The sequence below is a fragment of the Phocoena sinus genome, chromosome 16 (assembly GCF_008692025.1).
Source record: "Phocoena sinus isolate mPhoSin1 chromosome 16, mPhoSin1.pri, whole genome shotgun sequence".
In the NCBI taxonomy this organism is placed as follows: Eukaryota; Metazoa; Chordata; class Mammalia; order Artiodactyla; family Phocoenidae; genus Phocoena; species Phocoena sinus.
The window spans coordinates 4,875,104-4,898,733 of record NC_045778.1 but is presented as its reverse complement, the minus strand read 5'-3'; the positions used below and the strand labels follow the sequence as shown (position 1 = coordinate 4,898,733).

The following is a 23,630-nucleotide window of genomic DNA, read 5'->3' as shown; positions in this document are numbered from 1 at the left end:
ATGAAAATCAGAGGTCAAGTTCTAGGGCACATTTAACCTTTGCTCTGGTGCTTTTGGAGTGAAATTTGCAAGGCCAGGAACAGATGACCTCTTGCACCCAAGCCCTGTCTTTGACTTTCCCTCGGTGAGTCATACGAGAAGCACCAACCTTCGCAAGTACCCTCTCTGGGTCCACAAAGTGGCATCGCTGCCTTTATGCCAGGCAGCTGCCCTGGGCAGACTAGACTGGCATCTCTGAAAGGAAAAGTTTTGTTCTGTTGGGTTTTGCTCTTAGTATGGCAGTGCCCTCTGGATTTAAAGTGAAGTGTGTGCCAAAGTTTTAAAAGGCATTTAATAATAACGCTTAGTCCCTTGAGAATATACTTTCCAGTCTTCCCTTTATTTGTTATCTTTCAAGTTTTTGATAAACATGCACTTTGGAACTGAAAACCCTTTATGTGATGCCATAGTTTCAGGGACCAGTCAATCAATCCAGTTAGTCAATCAATCATCTCATGTAACTTCTCCACACTTAACGGGAGATATTGACTTAAGATAACCATAACTGTTTGGGGGGCCGAAAAATTATAATTTTAGGCCGTCAGGTACAGGAAGATGAAAGGCGTGGAAAATGGGGAAAGGTTAAATGTTGATGGCACAAATTTTCTTATCAAATATTGTTCTGTATTTTGGTCTGGCCGAAATAGAGGATCTCCGTGAGCTTAGCTAGCAGTTGGCAGTCGGGGGTACCGATACCTCCTGTGGTCCTCAACAGCTTTACAGTAAGTCCCCTACACAGGAACCATCAAGTTGCGACCTTTCAAAGATGCAAACGTGTGTTTGCATGTCCAATCACGTCAGGCGTGCATGAAATGGCAGCTTGCCCTCTGTCTCCTATTGCTGACGATCCTTCAGCTCTACCATCTCCCACCTCCTCTCCCTACCCCAGTCAGTACCTCTTCTTGCCTGTTCACTCGATACCCACCCCAGTATGCCAGCTGTTGTACTGGACTACTGTACTTTTCAAGGGACTGTACTGTAAGATTAAAAATGTTTTCTTTATTTTTTTGTGTCTTTTTTTTATGTATTATTTGTGTGAAAATTATTATAACCCTATTACAGTACAGTCCTGGATAGCCGATTGTGTTAGTTGGGTACCTAGGCTAACTTTGTTGGACTTAGGAATACCCTCTCGGAACGGAACTCGTTCGTACGTAGGGGACTTACTGTAATCAGGATGGAAGTTGAAGTTCAACCATCGTCTTTGTGGTCACTTGAACACGCACCTCTTTTTCTTTATTACGAATTATCTAAAGGAGAGAGCGCTGGCTTTTGTCATTTGTGAGTGTGAGGTCTGAGGTGAAGCTGTTTACCTCAAACCTTGGAATAGGCACATATTTTAAAAAGTAAAACCTGTGTGTGTTTTTCCCTTTTCAGGTCCTTTATTCAGTGCAGATTGCTTCATAAGTTTTTACATCAAAATCTGGAAGAGTTGGCTGCAGACCCTCTCCCCAGGAAGATGAAAGATTCTGTGGTGAGACATTTGTGTTGTATAATGTATGCAGGGGCACCACTTGACTTGGTGTGGAATAGACCATGAGCTGCCTGCCCAGTGTGGACCCTTTGAGCCTTTGGAGGGTGGATGCTGTGCACACCTGCCACAGGTGCTCACTTGGTCCTCAACTGATGCAGTTTGCCTGGATATTCAAATGAGCCCTGTTCAGACAATTCCGCCCACTGCTAGCCCCAAGCAGCAGGTGGGATGGGCGTGAAGAAAAGCTTGTCAATTAAACATTCAGCCAAACTGCATTCTTTTTTTTTTTTTTTTTTTTTTTTTTCTGTACGCGGGCCTCTCACTGTTGTGGCCTCTCCTGTTGCGGAGCACAGGCTCCGGATGCGCAGGCTCAGCGGCCATGGCTCACGGGCCCAGCCGCTCCACGGCATGTGGGATCTTCCCGGACCGGGGCACGAACCCGTGTCCCCTGCATCGGCAGGTGGACTCTCAACCACTGCGCCACCAGGGAAGCCCCAAACTGCATTCTTGATGTGCCCTGCCCACCCCACTACCACTCTCCTCTCCACATCCTTGCCTTAGCCTCGTGCTGAGCTCAGGGAACTCTTTCCTGGGTCTTTGGGTTCAAGGTTGACATCTGTAAATCCCTTGGGAGGGGCGCTTAGGCTTTAGACTTATGTCTGGGATGTTGCGGAAGGAGCCACCGTATTGGTTGGAGCACAGGAGAGGAAAAGGAAGGAGGAAAAGAAGGAAGAAAGAAAGAAATAAAAGGTTGTGAAAGAATGATGCTTTCTCTGTTCACCAGGGAAATGGCTTGGAGCAGGTATATCTCTTTGGTATCAACGTCCGAACCTTAATAGTTTGAAAAGCAATGCTCATTGGTCACATAATCTCCCATTCGAGTACTGAGCTTGGAGCAGTCTGCTGTCTCCCAGCCATGCTTTTTCTGTATTTTTAAGAATGACAGATCAAAGGGAAAGCAGTTAATGGGCTATTGATTGCGAGCGCCTCTAGGAGCCTTGTCTCATTTGTCCTGGTCTCCACAGTATCTGTGCCTCATGCCTAGTGGATGCTCAGTACATTCCGTTGAATTTAGATGAGTTAAATTACAATCCACCATTTCGAGACAATATGCAAGACTCATAGCCAACATGATAGCATTTAAAAGAATTCATGCTCAGACCTCTGTGCCTTTGAGTGTGGTTACAATTCAAGCTAAAGCATTGAGGCTTGTCTGTCACCAAAGGGAATGAAAACACAAATCACTAGGAATAAGAGTTCGTTAATTGCTGAATTAATTTTTTCCTTCTAGTTTTATTGAGGTATAATTGACATTCAGCACTGTGTAATTGTGTCATAAAGGCTGAGATACACCTGAAAGCAAGGTGTGAGGTGAAGCTTCCAGAGCTGATGAGATGGCAGATAACAGAGAAGACATTTGACATTCAAAAGTAGCATCAACAACCTGACCTCTAATATTTATACCAGGAAACTTAGAGGGACGAGATCAAACTCACATTCCCAGATCGATTTCTGTGAAAGTCCTGGGGGGCCCGAAGTCTACCCAAGAGTTTCCCATGGATATTTGAAAGAACTATCCCCACAGATGTTCCTTGATTTCATGAATGATGAAGATGCTTTCTCATTTATTGCAGTAAAAATAATGTATAAATTACAATGAAATCTGACAAGAAATTTGCCTAGCAGACATTTCATTAGCATGATTAGCCGTGATGGGTTAGGTGTTTCCTTACTTGGTTTTAATATACTTTGAAATGCTTTGTACCATGTAGAGCACATACCTTGTAGGTGATTTAATATGATGTGTGTGTTCATCTCTCTGAAAAGTCTTCTCATCTAATTATAATATTTTCACGAGGCTGTCAGGTTCAGCTTTTACATTTTGATGTATAGTACCTTTCATGTCATCGTGCAGGGATGAAATTTCCCTCCTTGTTTCTGATTTTGTTTCTTTATGTCTCTCTCTGGCTCTCTTATTCTCTCTTTGTCTCTCTCTCTCTCTCTGTCTCTGTCTCTCTTCCCTTACATTTTAGTTTATATGAGAAACCCCTAGGGAGCCTCATTTGATCTGTTTTCCAGCCCTTTCTTCTATTCTGAGCCACTTGGCCGGGGGCAGGGCCTGGGGATCTGCATATTCATGAGACTGTCCACCCAGGTGATTCTGTTCAGGGGACCCACAGACTGTGCTTTAAGGGACATTGATCTAGAAATGGAGATAACCAGAGCTCTGTCAGTGGGTTTATTCTGTATGAGCAGCACAGGTTATGCACACAAAGTTTATTACCACAGTTCAATGGTTAATAAAAATATAAACGTTCCACTAGTGGTTTGCCAGGTTAGTCGTTTTCCATATGCCTTATTAGCACGGTCTTTCCGTTTGTACTCTCACTCATTTTCATCACTTTCAATGTTTTCTTTTTAATAGATCTTTATTGGAGTATAATTGCTTCACAATACCGTGTTAGTTTCTGTTGCACAGCAAAGCGAATCAGCCATGTGCATACACATGTCCCCATATCCCCTCCCTCTTGAGCCTCCCTCCCACCCTCCCTAGCCCGCCCCTCTAGGTCATCGCAAAGCACCAAGCTCATTTCCCCGTGCTATGCTGCTGCTTCCCACTAGCTCACTATCGCATTCAGATTTGTTATTTTCATTGTATCTAGAGACAAACAAGCAAACAACATTAATTTTTATCTGTATTATTCAGACAGCTTCTTTCAAACAACTGGTTGTATCACATAGATTTTTCTAGCCCCATGCTGTCTAAATCTGCTGGGTATGTAGTGTTGGATCAGGGCTTCTTAAACTTCTTTTTAGGGTTGGAGCATGAAGTGTTACATAAAATGCCACAGTGGATTTAAAACATTCTGTGTATTAAGAGCTAATAGAGTTATTAGCTAATCGTGCATGGATTTATCATTAAAATAGGCAACAAAACATTAATTTTATTGAATAGTGTTTTACAAATTCTGGCTAATGTTAAATCCTGAAAGAGAAAGAAGTGTAGATTACATCATTACATACGTAAAGAATGCATATGATTAATAAGAGAATTCATAAATACCACCAGAGACAAAAAAAAATCAGAAATACAAGAGCATTCTAACATATCAGAAGTAACCCTAGAAGATATAACGAAAACATGGTTGCACTCACGATAGCAACAAAATATATGAGTTGATAATAGAATGATTTTAACAAGTAGTGTCAGAAATAAAGAAAGCTACAGCAGTCTATTAAAATGTAAATGAAGTTCTGAATAAGCGGTGATAAACAGACATAACCTGATTTTGTATGGGAAGGCTGAAATTTCTTAAATGCCAATTCTTTCTAATAAATATATAGGTTTACTATAGTTCAAGACAGTTCTGAAGGAATTATATTCACAACTTGGGGAAATAATTCTAAGGTTCATTTAGAGGTACAGCAGTTAATAATAACTTAAAAAATCTGAAAAAGAAGAATAAGAAAGAGGAACTTAGCACTTTGAGGTTTAAAGTACATTATAAAGATTGAGTAATCAGGAAAAAATATGAGACTCACCCAAGATTAGAGAATGGGGTTAGTGAGTCAGTAAAACACAGAAAAGAGACAAATTATTTATATGAATGTATTATGTGAAAATTAAATGTCACAATCAAGAATTGATTATTCAGTGTATGGTGCTGAAGTAGTTCTTTAGTAGTGGGATGTGAAAAAGAATTTCATGTGCTAATCCCTCCCCAGACACTAAGTTAGAGAGAGGGAAGGAGAGATCAAATGATACCTTTCCATCTCTGGTATTTTCCATCTCTGGTATATTGTTATTATAACCAGACTCTGCTGATTAATACTGAAAATTCTGAATAAAATACAAAAAAGTCTTAGGAAGATGGGATTAACATATACACACTACTATATATAAAATAGATAATAAACAAGGACCTACTGTAGAGCACAGGGAACTATACTCAAAACTTTGTAATAATCTATAAGTGAAAAAATCTGAAAAAGAAAATACATATATACATATATGAATCACTTTGCTGTACACCTGAGATTAGCATGACATTGTAAATCAACTATAGTTCAATAAAATAAAATAAAATGAAAAAATCTTTCTTAAATGTGACAAAAAACTGACAAAATAATAAGGAATTATCAAGTCAGAATTTAAGTGAAAAAGGGAACCTTCACATCTGCCTAACCAGGGGACCTTGAGCATTGGTTTTCAGCCCTCCAACTGTGGGGAAGAGAAATGAAAGCCCAAGCCTGCCAAAGTGGGTGTCCAAGGGGAGACCATCTGCTCATCAACCTGGGACACTAAGGGCCCACTCTCAGTGGAAGAATGAACCAGAAGGAATCCATTCCACCCTCCACAGTGCCAGGGGAATGCAAGCAAACTCGCTCCAAGGTTGAACAAAAGAATCATTTCCATTGATTTGCAGTACAAGTGCTAATATCTGGATGGTACAAACCCCCTCAATTTATGAATGTAGCTTAAAGTGGCCCCCGACTAGAAATACCTCACGACAAAAAAACAAAAACACAAACACATGACTCCTCTCTAAAGGATTCCTTCCTCCTAGGTCTCCAAGCATTCCCAAAACCAATTTTCTAAGGGATATGAGCAGCTTTCAATAAAAAATTTAAAACTACACAGAAAAACAAAGAGCCAGCAGAAGTAGGTTTGCAAACACTTCAGATATTGGAAGGATCAGATGTAGATTTGAAACAACTCTACTTACTGTGTTTAAAGAAATAAAAGTCTTAAAATTTATAGACAACAGAAAATATAGCAAATGATCCAGAATGTTTGAAAGAGAACCAGAGTCCTTCCTAAACAAACAAAATGAAGCAATTAAAGTAAACACACACACACACACACACACACATATGGGAGATTAGATACCTCTGAAGAGAGAATTAGTGAACTGAAAGATCAAGACAGAAGAAAGTATCCAGAATGCAACACTGATAGACAAAAAATTAGGAAATATGAAACAGAGATGCAGAGGCATGAAGGATGGAGTAAGAAGATATACTATATATCTAATCAGAATTCCAGAAAAAAGGGAGAGAGACTGAAGCATAATGAATATTTGATGAGATAATATTTGACTATTTACCATAACTGATGAAAGACACTGATCAGAGATTTAAGAATTCTGGTGAGGGCTTCCCTGGTGGCACAGTGGTTGAGAGTCCACCTGCCGATGCAGGGGACGCGGGTTCGTGCCCAGGTCCAGGAAGATCCCACATGCCGCAGAACGGCTGGGCCCGTGGGCCATGGCCGCTGAGCCTGCGCGTCCGGAGCCTATGCTCCGTGACGGGAGAGGCCACGGCACTGAGAGGCCCGCGTACCGCAAAAAAACAAACAAACAAAAAGAATTCTGGTGAATCATAAGCAGGATAAATTAAAGAAGAATCCACAATGAACAAAACATAGTGAAACTGCAGTACACCAAAGATACAGACTATCTTAAATTGGTTAAACAGAATGAACAGATTACATGCAAATGAATGACAGCCTCAGTGCTCCATTATCAAAAGCAATAGTAGAAACCGGAAGACAACTTGATAGATTTGAAGTACTGTAAAGCAAATAACTGCCAAGCTAGAGTTCTATGCCCAGTGAAAATATCTTTCAAGAATGAGGACAGGGCTTCCCTGGTGGCGCAGTGGTTGAGAGTCCGCCTACCGATGCAGGGGACACAGGTTCGTGCCCCGGTCCGGGAAGATCCCACATGCTGTGGAGCGGCTGGGCCCGTGAGCCATGGCCACTGAGCCTGTGCGTCCAGAGCCTGTGCTCCACAACGGGAGGGGCCACAACAGTGAGAGGCCCGTGTACCGCAAAAAAAAAAAAAAAAAAAAAAAGAATGAGGACAAAATAAAAATATTTTAGAAAAATGCTGAGAGATTCTCACTGAATGTAATTCTGAAGGACAGTGTTCAACAGAAAGTGATCTCAGATGGTCTAATTTGCAAGAAAGCACAAAGAGAAGAGAAAGTGGCAAATACATTAGTAAATCTAAATAAAGTTCAACTGTATAAAACCGTAGTGAGTGTATGGTTGGCTTAAAAAATGTAAAGTAGAATTGAAATATGTGAGTACAATAACATACAAGTTTGGATGGGAGGAGAAATGGACTCCAAGACTTGAAAGTTCTTAGTCATGTCCAGAAAATGAATTAAAATATTGATTAAATTTAGACTGTGATAAGTTAAGCCTGCATGTTGGGTTGTCTAGTATAACTACTAAAGGAATAGAAACAAAGCATGTAAGTTCCAACCCTGTATAGAAGGGAAAAAGGAATGAAAAAAATAGAAGTTCTTCTAAGTAACAAAATATAATAGGACTCCTCTGTTACACTATACTTAAAAGTCAATTCCAGATGGATCATACACCTAAATATGAGAGGACAAATCCTGAAAGCACTTAGAATCATAATGAAGGAAATTATCTTTATATCAGGGTAGGAAAAATTTTTTAAAATAACACAAAAATTCAAATTCATTAAAATTATGACCTTTGATTTATCAAATAATACAGAAAAAAAGACTTAAAAAAACAAGCCACAGAATGGGAAACAACTTTTAGAATATATATAGTTGATAAAGCACTAGTGTCATGATGAAACATAAAATTCCTATAAATCATTAAGAAAGCCATATATCTCAATTAAAAGTGGGTAAATATAAATGGCTAAAACATGACTATATATGCAATCTAATTACTAATCAGGAAACTCCAACCTAAAACCACACTGAGTTACCATTTCACACCAACCAGACTGACAAAAAATTAAAGTTCTCACAATACTAAGTGTTGACAAAAGTGTGGCACAAGGGAACTCTCACGCACTGCTGGTGGTAGTGTAAATTCGTATATCTGTTTTGGAAGCAGTCTGGTATTATAAAATTGAAGCTACATATACACTACAGCCAGCAATTCTATTTCTAAATACATAGTTACCCTGGAGCAAATCTTGAACATTTGTACCAAAATACACATATAAGATTGCTCATCATAGAATTTGTTCATAAGAGCCCCACACTGAAGCCACTAGAAATTCCACCCACAGTAGAATGTCCCCTTCAGCAAAGGAAAAGACCTTACTAGAGCTATATATGGTGAATTTTAACCACACAACGTTGAGCAAAGGAAGCAAGACGCAAACAGATACGTACAGTATGGTGCCATCTGTTGGGGAGAAGTACACAAACTAAGCTGCGTACGGTTACAAACATAAATAGCAAACATTCTCTTTTTTAAAGCAAGAAAATGATTTTCATCAATCAGGATAGTTGATAGGGAACCCCAAGAGGGGAAAGAAGGATTTATGATCAGGGAACCACATACAAGGGGCTTTTTGGGGGCTGGGAATGCTAGATTTCCTTCAACCAGGAGGTGGTCACTGAGGCATTCACTTTACAATTATTCTTAAATTGTACATACTTATTTTATACATTTTTCTGTATGCATGGCTTGCGTTTTTAAAAATGTAAAAGAAATTTTCAATAAAGAGCATGAAATAAAATCAAACATTTATTCAAATTCAAGAAAGCAAATGATTTTCCAGACCATGGAATCTATAAGATAAAAATAACACACATGTGCGTGCGTGCGCACACACACACACAGATTTGAGTGCATAAAAATTTTAATTTCTATATGTAAAAAAGGGCAATAAAATGCAAATAATTTGGTAAAAATATTTGTTACGAATTTGGTAAAAGTTAAGTATCTTTCTTGTACCAACTACTTTTATAATTTGATTTTTTAAACTCTATAAGCAAATGATATTAATATGTACATTTCATTTAGGAACAGTATTTAGTAGGTAAATGTATGAAGTATATTTACACTTATTATAAATAAAGAAATGCAAGTTAAAATAAGATGGCATTTTTTGTTCCACTCAATTAGCACAGGATAAACTAATGATATTGCCAATTGTGACAAGATGAGATCTCTTAGACATTGTATTTGTGTAAATTATTACAATCATCTGGTAAGGCATAATTTATCAAGAATTGTGAAATATTCATAATCTATGATATAGTAAATCTGTCATAGATTTTCTAGAGAATTAATTCAAAATATGAAAAAAGAATTAGTTGCAAAAAGATAATGATTGCAGCATACTTCATTAGGGTAAAAAATGGAAGACAACGTAATATCTAGCAGTTAGGAGAAGTTTGCATTCAGTTTCATTCACTAAATTAATACTTTGAGTGTCCACTATGACACTGTTTTGTGTATGTATGGGTGTGTCTGTGTATGGCATTACAAGATGAAAAATTATTTAGCCAGTAAGATACTGTTAGTAAGTCTATACAATAATATTTATAATGGTTACAAAAGAAACTTTTGTTTCTTTTGTAAATTATATGTACACTAAGATTGGACCTTTGTGAAACATTCATAGCAAAGCCATGTACATTTGTCTTTACAGCTAGAACTATGATTCAGCATCCACAGGCAAAAATACTGGCCCAGAAAACACAGCAACAATCTCTGAGGTCCAGGTGTCTTTCAAGGTTCCTTTTGAAAAATATTTTCAAGAATACAATTTTTGGAGCAAAATAATATCTGCTCTTTGGTGGCTGTAGGAAAAGAGGGAGTCATTTCCTTTTTATTTTGCTGATGTTACTTTCACCAATATTAAGAGTCATCTATATTTTTATTCCTTGGCACCACGAGGAAAAAGCTCAGTAATTACCATCTGCCATCTCCTTTGGTGAGTCTGTTCAAAACTTTTGCCCATGTGCAGCTAGGAATGGGGTAGGGAAGAGTTGTTGGACTTCTTATCGATTAGTAAAGTTCTTTATATATTATAGATAAAAGTCTTTTGTTGGATGTATGTTTTGCAAATGTTTTTTTCCCAAGCTTTGCCTTGCCTTTTCATTCTATAACAAAGTCTTTTGAAGAACAGATGTTTTAAATTTTCATAAAATTCAAATTATGACTTTTTTTTCTTTTATAATTCCAGCTTCTAGTGTCCTATTTAAGAAAGCTTTGCCAAACCCAAGGTCACTAAGATTTCCTCCTATGTTTTCTTTGAAAAATTCGATAGTGTAACTTAGATTTATGAGGCAGGTTGAGTTAATTTTTGTACGTGATGTGAGGTAAGTGTAAAGGAGCTTTTTGTTGTTTTGTTTTTGTAGATGGCTATTCAACTGCTCCAGAACCATTCGTTAAAAAGATTTATCCTCTACCTTATTTTAGGGAAAGGTGCCATTTTACCTTGACCTCTTTGTATTTTTTTTAGTAATTAATTTTATTTATTTATCTTTGGCTGTGTTGGGTCTTCGTTGCTGTGCGGGCTTTCTCTAGCTGTGGCGAGTGAGGGCTACTCTTCGTTGCAGCGTGCGGGATTCTCATTGTGGTGGCTTCTCTTGTGGTGGAGTGTGGACTCTAGGCACGTGGCTTCAGTAGTTGTGGCACATGGGCTCAGTAGTTGTGGCTTTTGGGCTCTAGAGCGCACGCTCAGTAGTTGTGGTGCACAGGCTTAATTGCTCCGTGGCCTGTGGGATCTTCCTAGACTGGGGATTGAACCCGTGTTCCCTGCATTGGCAGGCAGATTCTTAACCACTGTGCCACCAGGGAAGTCCCGACCTCTTTGTTTAAAATCAGTTGGTTATTTACATGTTGGTTTATTTATGGACGCTTTATTCTGTTCAGTTAACCTTGATGTATATTTTGTGCCAATACCATCAATACCTGATTACTGTAGTTTTGCACATACAAGTTCTGAAACCAGATATTGAATGTCCTCCAACTTTGTTCTTCTTTTTCAAAGTTGTCTTACTTAGTCTAGGTCCATTGCATTTCCAAATAAATTTTTGAATTAGCTTGCCAATTTGTACAGAAAAATCCTGTTAGAATTTTGATTAGGATTGCACTGACTCTGTAAATCAATTTGGTAAGAATTGATTCCTTAACAATATTGAATTGTCAAACCCAAGAACATGGTATATCTCTCCATTTATTTCTTTAGTTTCTCTCAGCAGTGTTTCATAGCTTTCAATGTACAGATCTTGCCTGTTTTTGTCATATTTATCCCTAAATATTTCCTATTTTTGATGCTATTGTAAATGACCTTTAAAAAATTAAGTACATGAAAAATGCTCGACATTGTTAGCCATTGGAAAATGCGAATTAAAACCATAATTAGATACTGCTATATCAAGCTTTCTTGACCTCACACTATTGACACTGAGCCTGATAATTCTCTGTTGTCAGTCATTATCCTGAGCATTGTAGGATGTTTAGCTGCATCCTGGGCCTCTACCCACCAGATGCCAGTAACACTCTTCCTCTACCCAAAATGTAACAAAAACGTCTCCAGACTTTCCAAAATCCCTTGGGAGGTCAGATTGTCCCCAGCTGATAAAATTGTTGAGAAGGCAGTGTTGAGAACCACTGTACCACACAACCACTGGAATGGCTAAAATTAAAAATGCTGACTACACCAAGTGTGTATCCTTGTCAAGGATACGAAGCAATTGGAACCCTCCAGACTGCCAGTGAGAATGTAAAATGGTTACAACAGCTTGGGAAAATCATGTGGCAGTTTCTTAAAATGTTAAGCCTAAACCTACCATATGATCCAAACATTCTACTATTAGGTATTTACACAAGAGAGACAAAAGCATGTGTCCAGAAACAGGTCTGTGAATATTCATAGCAGTTTTATTTACAATAGCCCCAAACCGGGAACAAGTCAGATGTCTATCCATGAGTGAATGTTTCAACACAGTGTGGGGTACATCCATACAGAGGAATATTATACAGCACCGAAAAGGAATGGACTATTGATACAGATAACACATGGATTAATCTCAGAATAATTATACTAGTGAGAGAAGCCAGACCAGAAAAGAATACATTGTCTACAGTTCTATTTATATAACATTCTAGGAAATGAAAACAAATTATAGTGATGGAGCAGGGCAGTGTTTATCTGAGGATAGGTGAGGAGAGAAGAGAGAGATAGATTTGAAAAGGTCAGGAGAGGAAATTTGGGGTATGTGTGATGAACATGCTAATTATCTTAATTATGGTGATGGTTTCATGGGGATATACCTAGGTCAAAAGTCATCAAATTGTACACCATATCTCTATATGCACACACACACACACACACACACACACACACAGGGTTTTTGTATGTCAATTATATCTCAATAGAGCTATTTAAAAATTACAACAAAGAAAAGAAATGGACAGAAAGATAATAAATAGAGGCTGTATAAAGGTTTGTATTTACAAGGATACTGATGACACTGACAAAAATCAGTGAACTTCCTGTATATCGTCCAACTTTGGAAAAAAAATTAAAAATAATCTGAGGTCATTCTCCCTATTGCTTTAAGAAACGTGCAGATGCAACCCTTCTCCCCCCAACACTTGCCCTGGTGGCCCACTGTTTTGCCTTTAAACAGGGATGAGTGGTCAATTAAAGATGACACAATTTTAAATTAGAATATGTGGGAAAATATGTATCTCCTTTTTGGATAAGCATTCAGCAATTTTTTTTTTTTTTTGCGGTACACGGACCTCTCACTGTTGTGGCCTCTCCCGTTGCGGAGCACAGGCTCCGGACGCGCAGGCTCAGCGGCCATGGCTCACGGGCCCAGCCGCTCCGCAGCATGTGGGATCTTCGCGGACCGGGGCACAAACCCGTGTCCCCTGCATCGGCAGGCGGACTCTCAACCACTGCGCCACCAGGGAAGCCCAGCATTCAGCCATTTTTAAGTGACATAAACCATGTCAGTGAAAAATAGGAAATAAAAGTTAACATATCTCCACAGCCTAAAGATGCAGTGAATTACAGAACTTTCCTCCAGAAAGGTTTGGCCTTTTGTAAGCATTTGGGATGAAAGGAGATAACAAATTTTTGCCATTTACCAGTAGTAAATTTTCAAGAACACTTCTGATCACAAAAATTTTATAGATTCAGAATTAAAAACCAATGATTTTCCCAGCTCAAAAATCAGATTACCATTACTAAGAGTAAATCTAGAATTTGGTTTATCACTATGATTCCTTATCTATTCAATACTTGTATGTGAATTGTAATCTTTTGAGATTGGAAATTCAAAACAACTTTAGCAGCTAATTGGTAATTGATGTTGAGAGTGTATCTCTTCACTGTATTATTGATTATCCCAACCAAGCCGTGTTGATTTTTCATCACATGGTTCAGGTTGTTTTTATTCCATTTAAGCTGCCTTCCTGATTTCTTTCCATCACTTTGGATATCAATTCAGTCAGGAAGCCAGCAGTATGACTTGCAAGGAACTCCACATTTTAATTTTAGAAAGACAAGAAAAGAAAAAGGTCAGGGAGGAAATGTAGGTAAATGGAAATACGGTTTGTGTGAAAAGAAAAAAAGGGAGGATGTAGGGAAACAGAGCTGTATATTCTGTCTGATTTTCTGGTAGATAACATTCAAAACTGTTATTTAAGAGGCATAATTCCTTTTCAATACGATACATTGGTATGTTTAATGATTTCAGAGTTTTCAAATAACAGTGTGTGATACCTTAAAATGTTCAATAACTGTGTACAGTAGCTAATTGGTCTCTGAAGAGAGGAGAAATTTGATGATCCCTTAAGGTTCCTTTTAGCTCTATCAGTCAGCAATATTGTACCCTGTTTGAGCTAACACGCCTTCCTTCATATATCTGCAGTATTAATAACATTCTTTGGTCTAACTTTGCTTTATTTCCCTACTGCCTGCTCACACCACGATTTTGCATGATGGAAAATTATTAGCAAGTTACCGACATTTCATTTTCTGTATATGTGTACATAATATAAATATACTTAAATTATTTGGAAATAGCCTTTACCCAATTTGACTGGTGAATTGAAATGTAAAGTCTGTTCTGGGCCGAAGAAATAGGTAAACGTGTAAGAGGCCTCTGTTTGGCATACCCAGGCTGTGCGCATGTTAAAACATAAGCCATGCCAAAGGCGAGTAGAGATGATTTGCGCTTTATCCTCCTTTATCACACCTGGGCATGTTGCATCTGATCTGCTCGTAGAGAAGAAAATTATGCCTCTTCCACGGGTTAGAAAACCTTTCTTCTCTCCCTGGCTAGCGGATGGAGGCATTGCAGTCCGCATTTCCTCTTCCTCACCCTCTGCCTTAGTTTCCCTGATATTCCCCAAACAGGAGGTGGCAAACAGTCCATCCAGTGTGTGCCATTGGGAATTGATCAGGTAAGTGATGGGCTGCAGGTGTAGTTTATCCGGGGTCAAGATCCTGTCCCCTGATTTACCTGGTCACCCGGAATAGCTGAGAGAAACACAGAAGAGCAAACTATACCCTTGTTTTCTGTTTACAGAAGGATATCTTAAAATCGGATCTCATCATCTGCTCGGTGGCTGCCATTCTGTCCTTTGCCGTCAGTGCCAGCACTGTGTTCCTGTCCTTGCGAGTATGTATCCATGTGGCTCTGCACTCTTACCCCCTCCTTATTCTCTGTAATAAGCAAAGCCCACTGTGCAGCTCCAGACTATTGACGGGATGGTGGAGCCAGGGGAAGTACAGAAAAGGCCAGTTGAGGGCTTGAAGGGATATATCCAGATGTGTTACGAGTTATGTCCAAGAGGAGCTTTGATCCACATCACAGAGTGCATTCGTACCCTTTCTGTTTCCCCACCTGGGGAGTTGTTTTGTTTGCGCATTTCGTGGAATCCACCGTGAGGACAGTCAGCAGTAGTAAGACAGGCTCCCAACTCACTACTACGAGCAGAGAAGGGAGGACTCACCGTCGGGAGTGAGACGGAAGTCACAGAGCCAAAAAGATTATCGGAACATAATTTTCAGTTGGAGAAACAAAATTAGAGGGCTCCAGATGGGACTTCTGGCTGAAGGTGCTTGCAGACAGTTGCTGTCTCACTTTCCTTTCAACGAGGAAAAGTCTGTTAGCTAAATCTGTTATTCTCCATCCCTTCTTTATAAAAAAAAAAATAACAAAAAACAAGAAAACGTCTTCTCATGGGCAGAATGTCTGAGGCCTCTTCTCCACCCTGTCTCGGTGGTTCTCAACACAGAGATCAGCTTCATGCGATACGGGAGAAATTTTCAGAGGCCTGAAGCAAGAACCCAGTTTGGCTGTGTATGCCTTAGGAGGGGCAGGGAGGGAGGACAGTGTTCCGTGTTCTTTGCGGGCACCCCTCACCGTCCTTCAGGCTGCACACTGACTCTTACCCTCTTCTGTCGCAGCCGTTTCTCAGCATCGTGCTGTTTGTCCTGGCCGGCGCTGTGGGGTTTGTAACCCACTACCTGCTCCCACAGCTCCGCAAGCATCACCCGTGGATGTGGATTTCACACCCCGTCCTTAAAAGCAAAGAGTATCAGCAACAGGAAGTGAGAGGTTAGTAAAATATCTCTCATACAAATGTGATGTAAGCGGGTGGCATCCTTTACAGGGAGGGTGTGCACAGCGGTGTGAATGCACTTCATGCCACGGAACTGTACCCTTAAACATGGTGACAACGGTGCATGTTACATTGTGTATGTTTCACCACAATAAAAAAAGGAGAGTGTGTGTACCTTGGAGTGTACATATTGTTCCCAGAACAAGAAAGTTGAAGTGGGGTGAATTAGAAGTATATTTTCTAAAAATGATTGGTTATTATTATTGAGGAAACATTAATTTATGTCACTCAGACTGTAACCGAAAGTGGGGCCTGGCTGCTCGCTGCTCAAAAGCCAATAAAGAGGCCAGGCTGGTGGAAAGGAAAGTTTGCTTTATTTTGGATGCGGGGGTGGATGCCCGTCCAAAGGCCAGCTCCCCTGCACTGACAACCAGGGGTCAGGAGCTTCTATAGATGGAGGGAGGGGGCTTCGCGCAGAAACAGCACAGTCAGCTCTGGCCGTCATCTTGAAATTGGTCATCGGTGGTCTGACCAAGCGTCATCTTGATTGTTTCAGGTGCAGTTAGTCTGCAGTTCCAGGGTCGGTTTGTTTCTATTTCTTTGAGGCCAGCTCTTGGAATTGTGGCTGCTTATGTCATGGCATCTTGTAGTTAACTTCGTCCCCCTGGTGAGGGTTTCGGTATCTACAAGACAGCTCACAGGATATGGCTCGGAGTATGATCTTTAGCCCTTGAGGAGGGACTAAAGGTCCTTAACTTTGCTTAATGACTGAACTATTATTACTTAGTCTCGTTTTCCTTTGCTTCTGCATTTTCTCACTTCTCTGATTAAACTTATTCATTGGCTAAGTTTTTCCACAGACAGAAGGCAGGCAGAGGACATGGGCTGGGGGAGGAAAGACCGTAGGGTCCTGCTCCATTTCAAGACCTGAAGTTTATGTTGTTCCAGCTTCAGCTGACTGGGGACCAAGAATAGCATCACTTGACCGCCCTTTCACCCTCCACAAAACCAGGGCAGGGATGTAGCAGAGGCTGACCTTGGAATTTTGCTCACTGAACCCTTGAATTTTGTTGAACTTGCTTTGTTCACGTAGAACTGGACCCACACACAGACCTGTACTTGATTGACTTAGCAGTTCCCTGGGCTGAGTCAGGCCACCATCAAGTAGTAGCCTGGTAACCCCGACAGTGTTTGAGCTTCTAAATAAAAAAACTCAGGAATTTCTCTTGCTAGGTCTCCCCAGCCTCTGTGATTGAACAGATGACGGAAGGATTGATTTATCGCCATTTTCAGGCGTATCAGTCACAGTTGATGGCTATAGTTGATAACTAGCTCATGTTAAACGAGGTGTCATCTCTACCTCCAGGAATGAGGGAATGTAGTAGCACCACGGTTTGCTGACTCACAGGAATGTACTGGGCCCCGCCAGGTTTGTCATCAGTAACTTCAGTGGACTAGTGTAACCAACGTAAAAGGGCAGAGGGGAATTAATTAAAAACAAAACAAAACAAAGAAACAAAAGAGTCACTTATGATGCTGTCAGAAATAGAGAGGGCTTCTTCAAGGAACATGTCTGGGTGGCTACCAGGAGCTGCCTTAATTTGAAACAGCCAAATCAGTAAAGTGGGGTTTTGCTTAGAGGACAGACATGGCCTGATGGACCTGCTGCCAGCATAGGGTTTAGAAGGTGGCGGAGGGCAGCTGAGATTGCTCTACCCTCAGACGCTTGCTTTTCCCACTTACGACACCAGGTGCTCGCCAAAGATCAAGCTGCATAATATGGTTCTTTTTTTTAAATTTTCCTGTTTTTAATTTTTTTTTTAAACGGAGAACAGGAGTATTTATTTATTTTTAAATTTATTTATTTATTTTTTGTTGCGTTGGGTCTTCGTTTCTGTGCGAGGGCTTTCTCTAGTTGTGGCAAGCGGGGGCCCCTCTTCATCGTGGTGCGCGGGCCTCTCACTATGGTGGCCTCTCTTGTTGCGGAGCACAGGCTCCAGACGCACAGGCTCAGTAGTTGTGGCTCACGGGCCCAGTTGCTCCGCAGCATGTGGGATCTTCCCAGACCAGGGCTCGAACCCGTGTCCCTTGCATTGGCAGGCAGATTCTCAACCACTGCACCACCAGGGAAGCCCCCATAATGTGGTTTGTAAATGCTGTGTTCAATGTTGGGTGCCACTTAAATGCAAATTATTATCAGTATTATAAAAACGGAAGGAAGATAGACTCAGAGCAGGCGCAGTTGATATTAGTCAGTTCATTTTTCAGCCCACTTAAAGGGAAAGGTCCATTCTTGTGGGTCAGTAGAGCAACCTGAAGAAAAGACCAGTTTCTGTAGAACTTCTGCAATGTTGGGGCCACATTTCCCTTTCATTGTCTTAACATTTAGAAAGGCTAAGTTGCAGTGAAGTTAGTGGAGTATTGTTTTGGCATCATTGGTAAGCAGTTGATGGGGATTGAGGTAAGATGCTGACTCAGGAAATGGCATATCTGTATCTATAGCATCTGTATCTGTGCCTAGATATTTAAGTGCCTTGGGGTGAGAACAGGCAAGTTGTCAAATTAAGAGAAAGGAAAATAAGACAGATCAGGCGTGGGCTCTCCTTATGGTGGCAATTCAGAGTGTGGAATTCCACACTGAAAGATAAGAGTGGGCAGTTGGGATTTGTGTGTGTGTCTGAGCGCGATTGTTTTTTTTCCTGTAATCTAACAGTACCCAGTCTAGATTAGAATCATTTAGATATTGAAATTCTGAATGACCTTTCAGTACAAGATTCAAGAACAAGAAAGGAGAGTGTGTTTGTATGTTGACTTCCCCTCTTGGAGGAGCGAGTGAGAGGGCAGCTCTGGGCTTCTGTCCTGTAGGGTGGGCGGGAGACGTTCACCCCTGGTACCACAGGCTCCAGCAGAGGCTTGGTGGGTGTTTCTTACTTGCCTACATTAGCTGTTTATAAGCTACCTGAAATCTAGCCAAGGGTAATAGATTTGACAAATTAGGCCCGTAATGAAAAACAGATTGCATTTCAAAATTATGTGTGTTGGAAGGAAAATCCAAATACTTACAATGTGTTTGTTAGTATGAACTTGTTGATGACCCCTTACTCATTTTGGTATCATCCACAGCCTAAGTTTCCTTTCCTCCTCTTCCTGCCCACCTTTCTGCCTTTTTAGCTATTTCACTCTTTCTTTCTTCTACTAGCAAGAAAACATGCACAGGAAATTCAAGCCGATCATATACCTTTAATGTGAACATATGCCAAATCTTCTTTCTCATATGATCACACAATATTTTGGAAAAGAAGAGCAGAGCAGGGCCGGCAGGTCTGTGGATACCACTGTGATCCTTGGGCCAGAGGCAGACATCGCTACCAATTGGAATTGGTGTATAAGACGAGGCATGTGTGCTGTGTCTCTGTCTCAGAGTTCATAGAATCCTATCCCACCACTTTACGTAGGAGGAAACTGACGCCCAGAGACATCAAGGGATGTTAACTAGGGTTCCACTAAGTTGGTGGCCAATGAGCGACCAGAACCCAGGTGACCTCACTCCCTCCGGTCGGATGCTCGTCTTCCCCACGCTGCTCTCGGTGCGGTGGGAAGATCGCGTGCAACTTGCACGTGGCCCTCAGACTGCTCTTGCCGTCGTTACCCCAAAGAGCCACGTCACTGCACTGGGTCCCGTAGAGTTAAACACGCCATAGTCCAGTGCTAACGCTACAAAGCTTTAATCCCTGGTTTGAAACAGACTCACCACCATAAGTTCTGAACATTCCTGTGGTTTCTCAAACACACCACATTCTCCCACTGCCTTCTCTTTGCTGTTCCCTATGCCTGGGATGCTTTTCTTAAGTTTCCCTAGACTCAGGCCAGGCAACTCATCTTTCAGGTCTCTGTTCAAAAATCAGTCCCCCCACGAGGTCCATCCCTGACCACCTAGACCAGAGTAACTTCCCAGCTGCTCCCCTGAGCCTCCTTTTGCAGCATATTCTCTACAGTGACTCTGAGCAATACATCTGCTTGCTCTCGCTGGACCCCCAGTGTTTTGTACTTAACTTAAATCTCATCAGCCCTACATTTGAGAGAACAGACTTTAAACTTGGGGCGTATACTTTCTTTCAGTTTACTTCCCTGTCTGCATGCCTCTGAAATACAATTTTACTTGATATGTAAAATTACTTGGGGATACGAAATTAATTTTGATATAAAATTCAGACTATGATAAAATGGAACTGTGTTGCAACTTGAAAGACTGTAAATGGAAATATCTTTTTGAGCCAGTTCATTTCTTTACTTTTGAGACTAATTTAAGTAAACCTTATCCCATCTTAGCCCCAGCAAGGTGTTTCATCAATATTTAAGCTGAAGGAGTAAAATTGTAGGAATCACAGTACAGCTCAGCAGGCAAATGAACCATGGCGGCGATGTGGGTGTAACTGAGTGATACTAATGGGTATGCGTGAAGTTGCTTTTTTCATTGTTCTATTCCCCACCAATCTAAGCAAATCGTGCTGAAAATAGCAGAGTAGACTCCACTACAAATGGCACCATATTAGTCAAGGAGGCAACTTTTGAGACTCACTGTTTAAGGAGCACTGGGTTTTTAGAAAATAAAGCAAATCTGTTATCCTGAATTACGATGATGATTCTAGAAAAATGACTTCATTTATTGGCGCCTGTTGTAAAAGAATAAGAAGTTGGGTCTGTTTGAAAATTTTTTTTTTCTAAGAACTTTCCAAAGGCATTATGTTATTTCGAAAGGGAATAATGGAGTTGGGTCCCATTTTCACATAGTCCCCCAGGAAGTAATTTCTGTAATATTATCATTCTTGGCTCCTGAGAATTTAAGAAAAGTTGAAATGATCCGATTTGATGGCCATACTCTTACCATAAAAGTGGGTCTTAGTGGAGTTAAAGGAGATTGAGACATAGAATAAGTTCATTGTCGGCATTCACTGGTTTACTTATTTATTCGCTCAGAAAATGCTTGTGAAGGTACTATTCATTGAGAAGATAATTACACAAAGGAACTTATTTACAAGATAGAAACAGACTCACAGACTTAGAAAACACACTTAGGGTTACCAAAGGGGAAAGGTGTAGGGGGGAGGGATAAATTAGGAGTTTGGGATTAACATATACACACTACTGCATATAAAATAGGTAACCAACAAGGATCTACTGTGTAGCACAAGGGACTCTACTCAGTATTCTGTAATAACGTACATGGGAAAAGAATCTGAACAAGAATAGATACATGTATATGTATAACCGAATCACTTTACTGTACACTTGAAACTAGCACAGCATTGTAAATCAACTCTACTCCAATATAAAGTAAAAATATAAAAAAAAGAAAGAAAATAATTATTGAGCTCCTACATGATGCCAAACCGGTGATCCAGTGAGATAGGTTGACTAAGATGTGGTTTCTGTCACCAGAGAGTTTCCGACCTAGTGAACAAAGCTAGGGCTGTGCTCGAAAAGAAGCCCCATGATTGCTACACACAGAGTGATGGAGGGTCAGCACTGCGCCCAGCCATGCAGCAAATACAAAGAAGTAGAAGGCCCAGTGAAGAGGTTACAGTTAACTTCACGTTCATTGGTCAAGCTTTTCCAACTGGTTGGTTGTACACATAAAATGGAAGTAAATGAGATTTTATAACTAAATGTTGAATTAGTGTCTGCTGCGTAGTAGCTGTTTAATAATATTGATTGAATGAATGAATGAATGATTAGTGCCTTGTAAATTTCCTGAAGAAAGAGTTCCCTGTAGACAGGAAAAGCCTGGAGGTAAAGGCTTATTTGAAGGACTCCAGTCTATGTGTATGATAAGATACATACACAGAGTCTCATCCCTCTTGCTGAAAAAGCTTAAGCTATAATTTTTGGACACATTAGAATAAGTGGATAAAAGATGATAGAAATTACTGAACATATCAACTGAAAAATCTCATTTAAACTGTAATTTAACCGTATTCACTATTATAAAAGTAATTCACAAATGAGTCCTGAATTTGTTATTCTTAAATGAAATTTACTTTGCATTTTGGCAAATCTTGCCTGTTGATTTGCAGATAGACTGGTTTCCGCATGGGAGAGACATGATTCTGACAGATATTGCTTTTTCTAATGTGTTTTACATTTATATCAAAGTAATACATAGTGTTAAGAACCAAAGAGAACAAGTTGTAATGAAAAGCAGCAGACCCTGGTCAACTTTTTCCCGTCTGATTCCCCCTCTCCAGGAAAAATTACGTTCTACTTTAGGTATTTCTTCTGGTATTTACCATAATTCTTCTAAATAATGTGCATGTTCTTCTATTTCTTGATATTTCAAATTTTCATGTCTACTGGCTTCCTGTTATGAGTAATAAAGATTTATGTCGCTTACCTTCCCTCATACATTACATTTTCCGCTTCTCCTCCCTCCCAATATAACTTCTGTTGAACACATACTCCGTTTTTTCCTATTCATGTATGTGTATGTCCTATAGAAAGAATGTCATACAGAAAGTCTAACTGTTGTTCACATCTAGTCCAGTAGTGTGCCGTGATTGCGTTTCCTTTCTTGTTCAGATTTCTGGTTTTGCATCTGCTAGCCTTTCCAATAACTATGTAAAACACCTCTCAGTTCAATTTTCCACCCAGGCAGACTTGTCAGATACTATATCTTGTTCCATCCCTTCCCCAGCTCCCTCTGGAACCTGCTCCAATTGTTCTTTGTTTATTCCCTCTTCTTGAATGAAGCATATTCTCCAGTCACGGCAGGGAAAGGGTGAGTGGGAAGGAAACGTTTTGAGATTTCATGTACCTCAAAGTGTTTTTGTTCTACTTCACACTTAATGGAGAGTTTGCAGTGTGTAGCTTGTCAGGGTGTCAACAGTTCTTTCAGAATTCTAAACTAACGTCCCATTGTTTTCTAAACTAACGTCCCATTGTTTTCCCATTGAAAAGTCTGATGTCTCCACAGCTCCTGGTCCTTTATATGGGACCAGATGTTCCCCTGCAGGAAGCTTTTGGAAAGTTCAGGAGGGAATTCAAGTGTCATGGCCCAGAGAACAGGCTCTGGAACAAAGCAGGGCTAGCTTTGTTTCCAAAGAGACGCAGGGCTAGCGTCTCTGTCCCACGCTCGTTGTGCTTAACTATTGTGATTCATCTATAACTGGGGGTTCCTACCACACAGATTTGTTGCGGAATGAAGTTAATCAAGATCATACACGTAGAGCATTTGGCAGAGTCCTCGGCAGGCAGAGTATACTCGGTAAGCACATCCTGTTCCTTCTCTTCCCCGGGATCCTGAAGTTCAATCACTTTGCACCTCCCTTTGTGTCTTGTTTCACCCATTGTGCTAGGCAGTAGGTGGCCCTTTATACTCTGGATGGACGTGTTTTGAAACTTTTGTTGGCAGGTGACAGGACTCCCTGAATGACTTAGTTCACAGAATTTCCATGGAGATGAACCCCAACCTGAAGATGCGTGTAAAAATCCTCTGAAATGTATAGAGCACTAGGGGAAAGAAGGCGGCATAGCAGGCATTGTCTGAATTTAGAAGCTAATGGCTGTGTGGGGTCTTTGGGAAGGTCTCATTTGTGTGTGTGATGAGGAGATGCCATAGTTCTGGGAAGAAGGATGTATTCCTTACTCCTTTTGTCTCCCCACATAAAAAGATGCTAGCATCAGGACATAGTTAGGGACCTAGAAAACCCTCCAACGCCTCTTTATTTCAATGTGACTCAA

At 40.4% G+C, this 23,630-nt stretch overlaps 1 protein-coding gene across 1 annotated transcript in view; it reads left to right on the top strand.

The window, feature by feature from the left end:
• Window positions 1-23,630, top strand: part of PCNX2 (pecanex 2) — a 279,402-nt gene that overhangs the window by 110,168 nt on the left and 145,604 nt on the right. Inside the window, exons 17-19 of the mRNA XM_032608446.1 lie at window positions 1,417-1,513; window positions 14,855-14,947; window positions 15,739-15,889. Coding sequence (XP_032464337.1) covers window positions 1,417-1,513; window positions 14,855-14,947; window positions 15,739-15,889 — 341 coding nt within the window. The remainder of the gene's footprint in view (window positions 1-1,416; window positions 1,514-14,854; window positions 14,948-15,738; window positions 15,890-23,630) is intronic.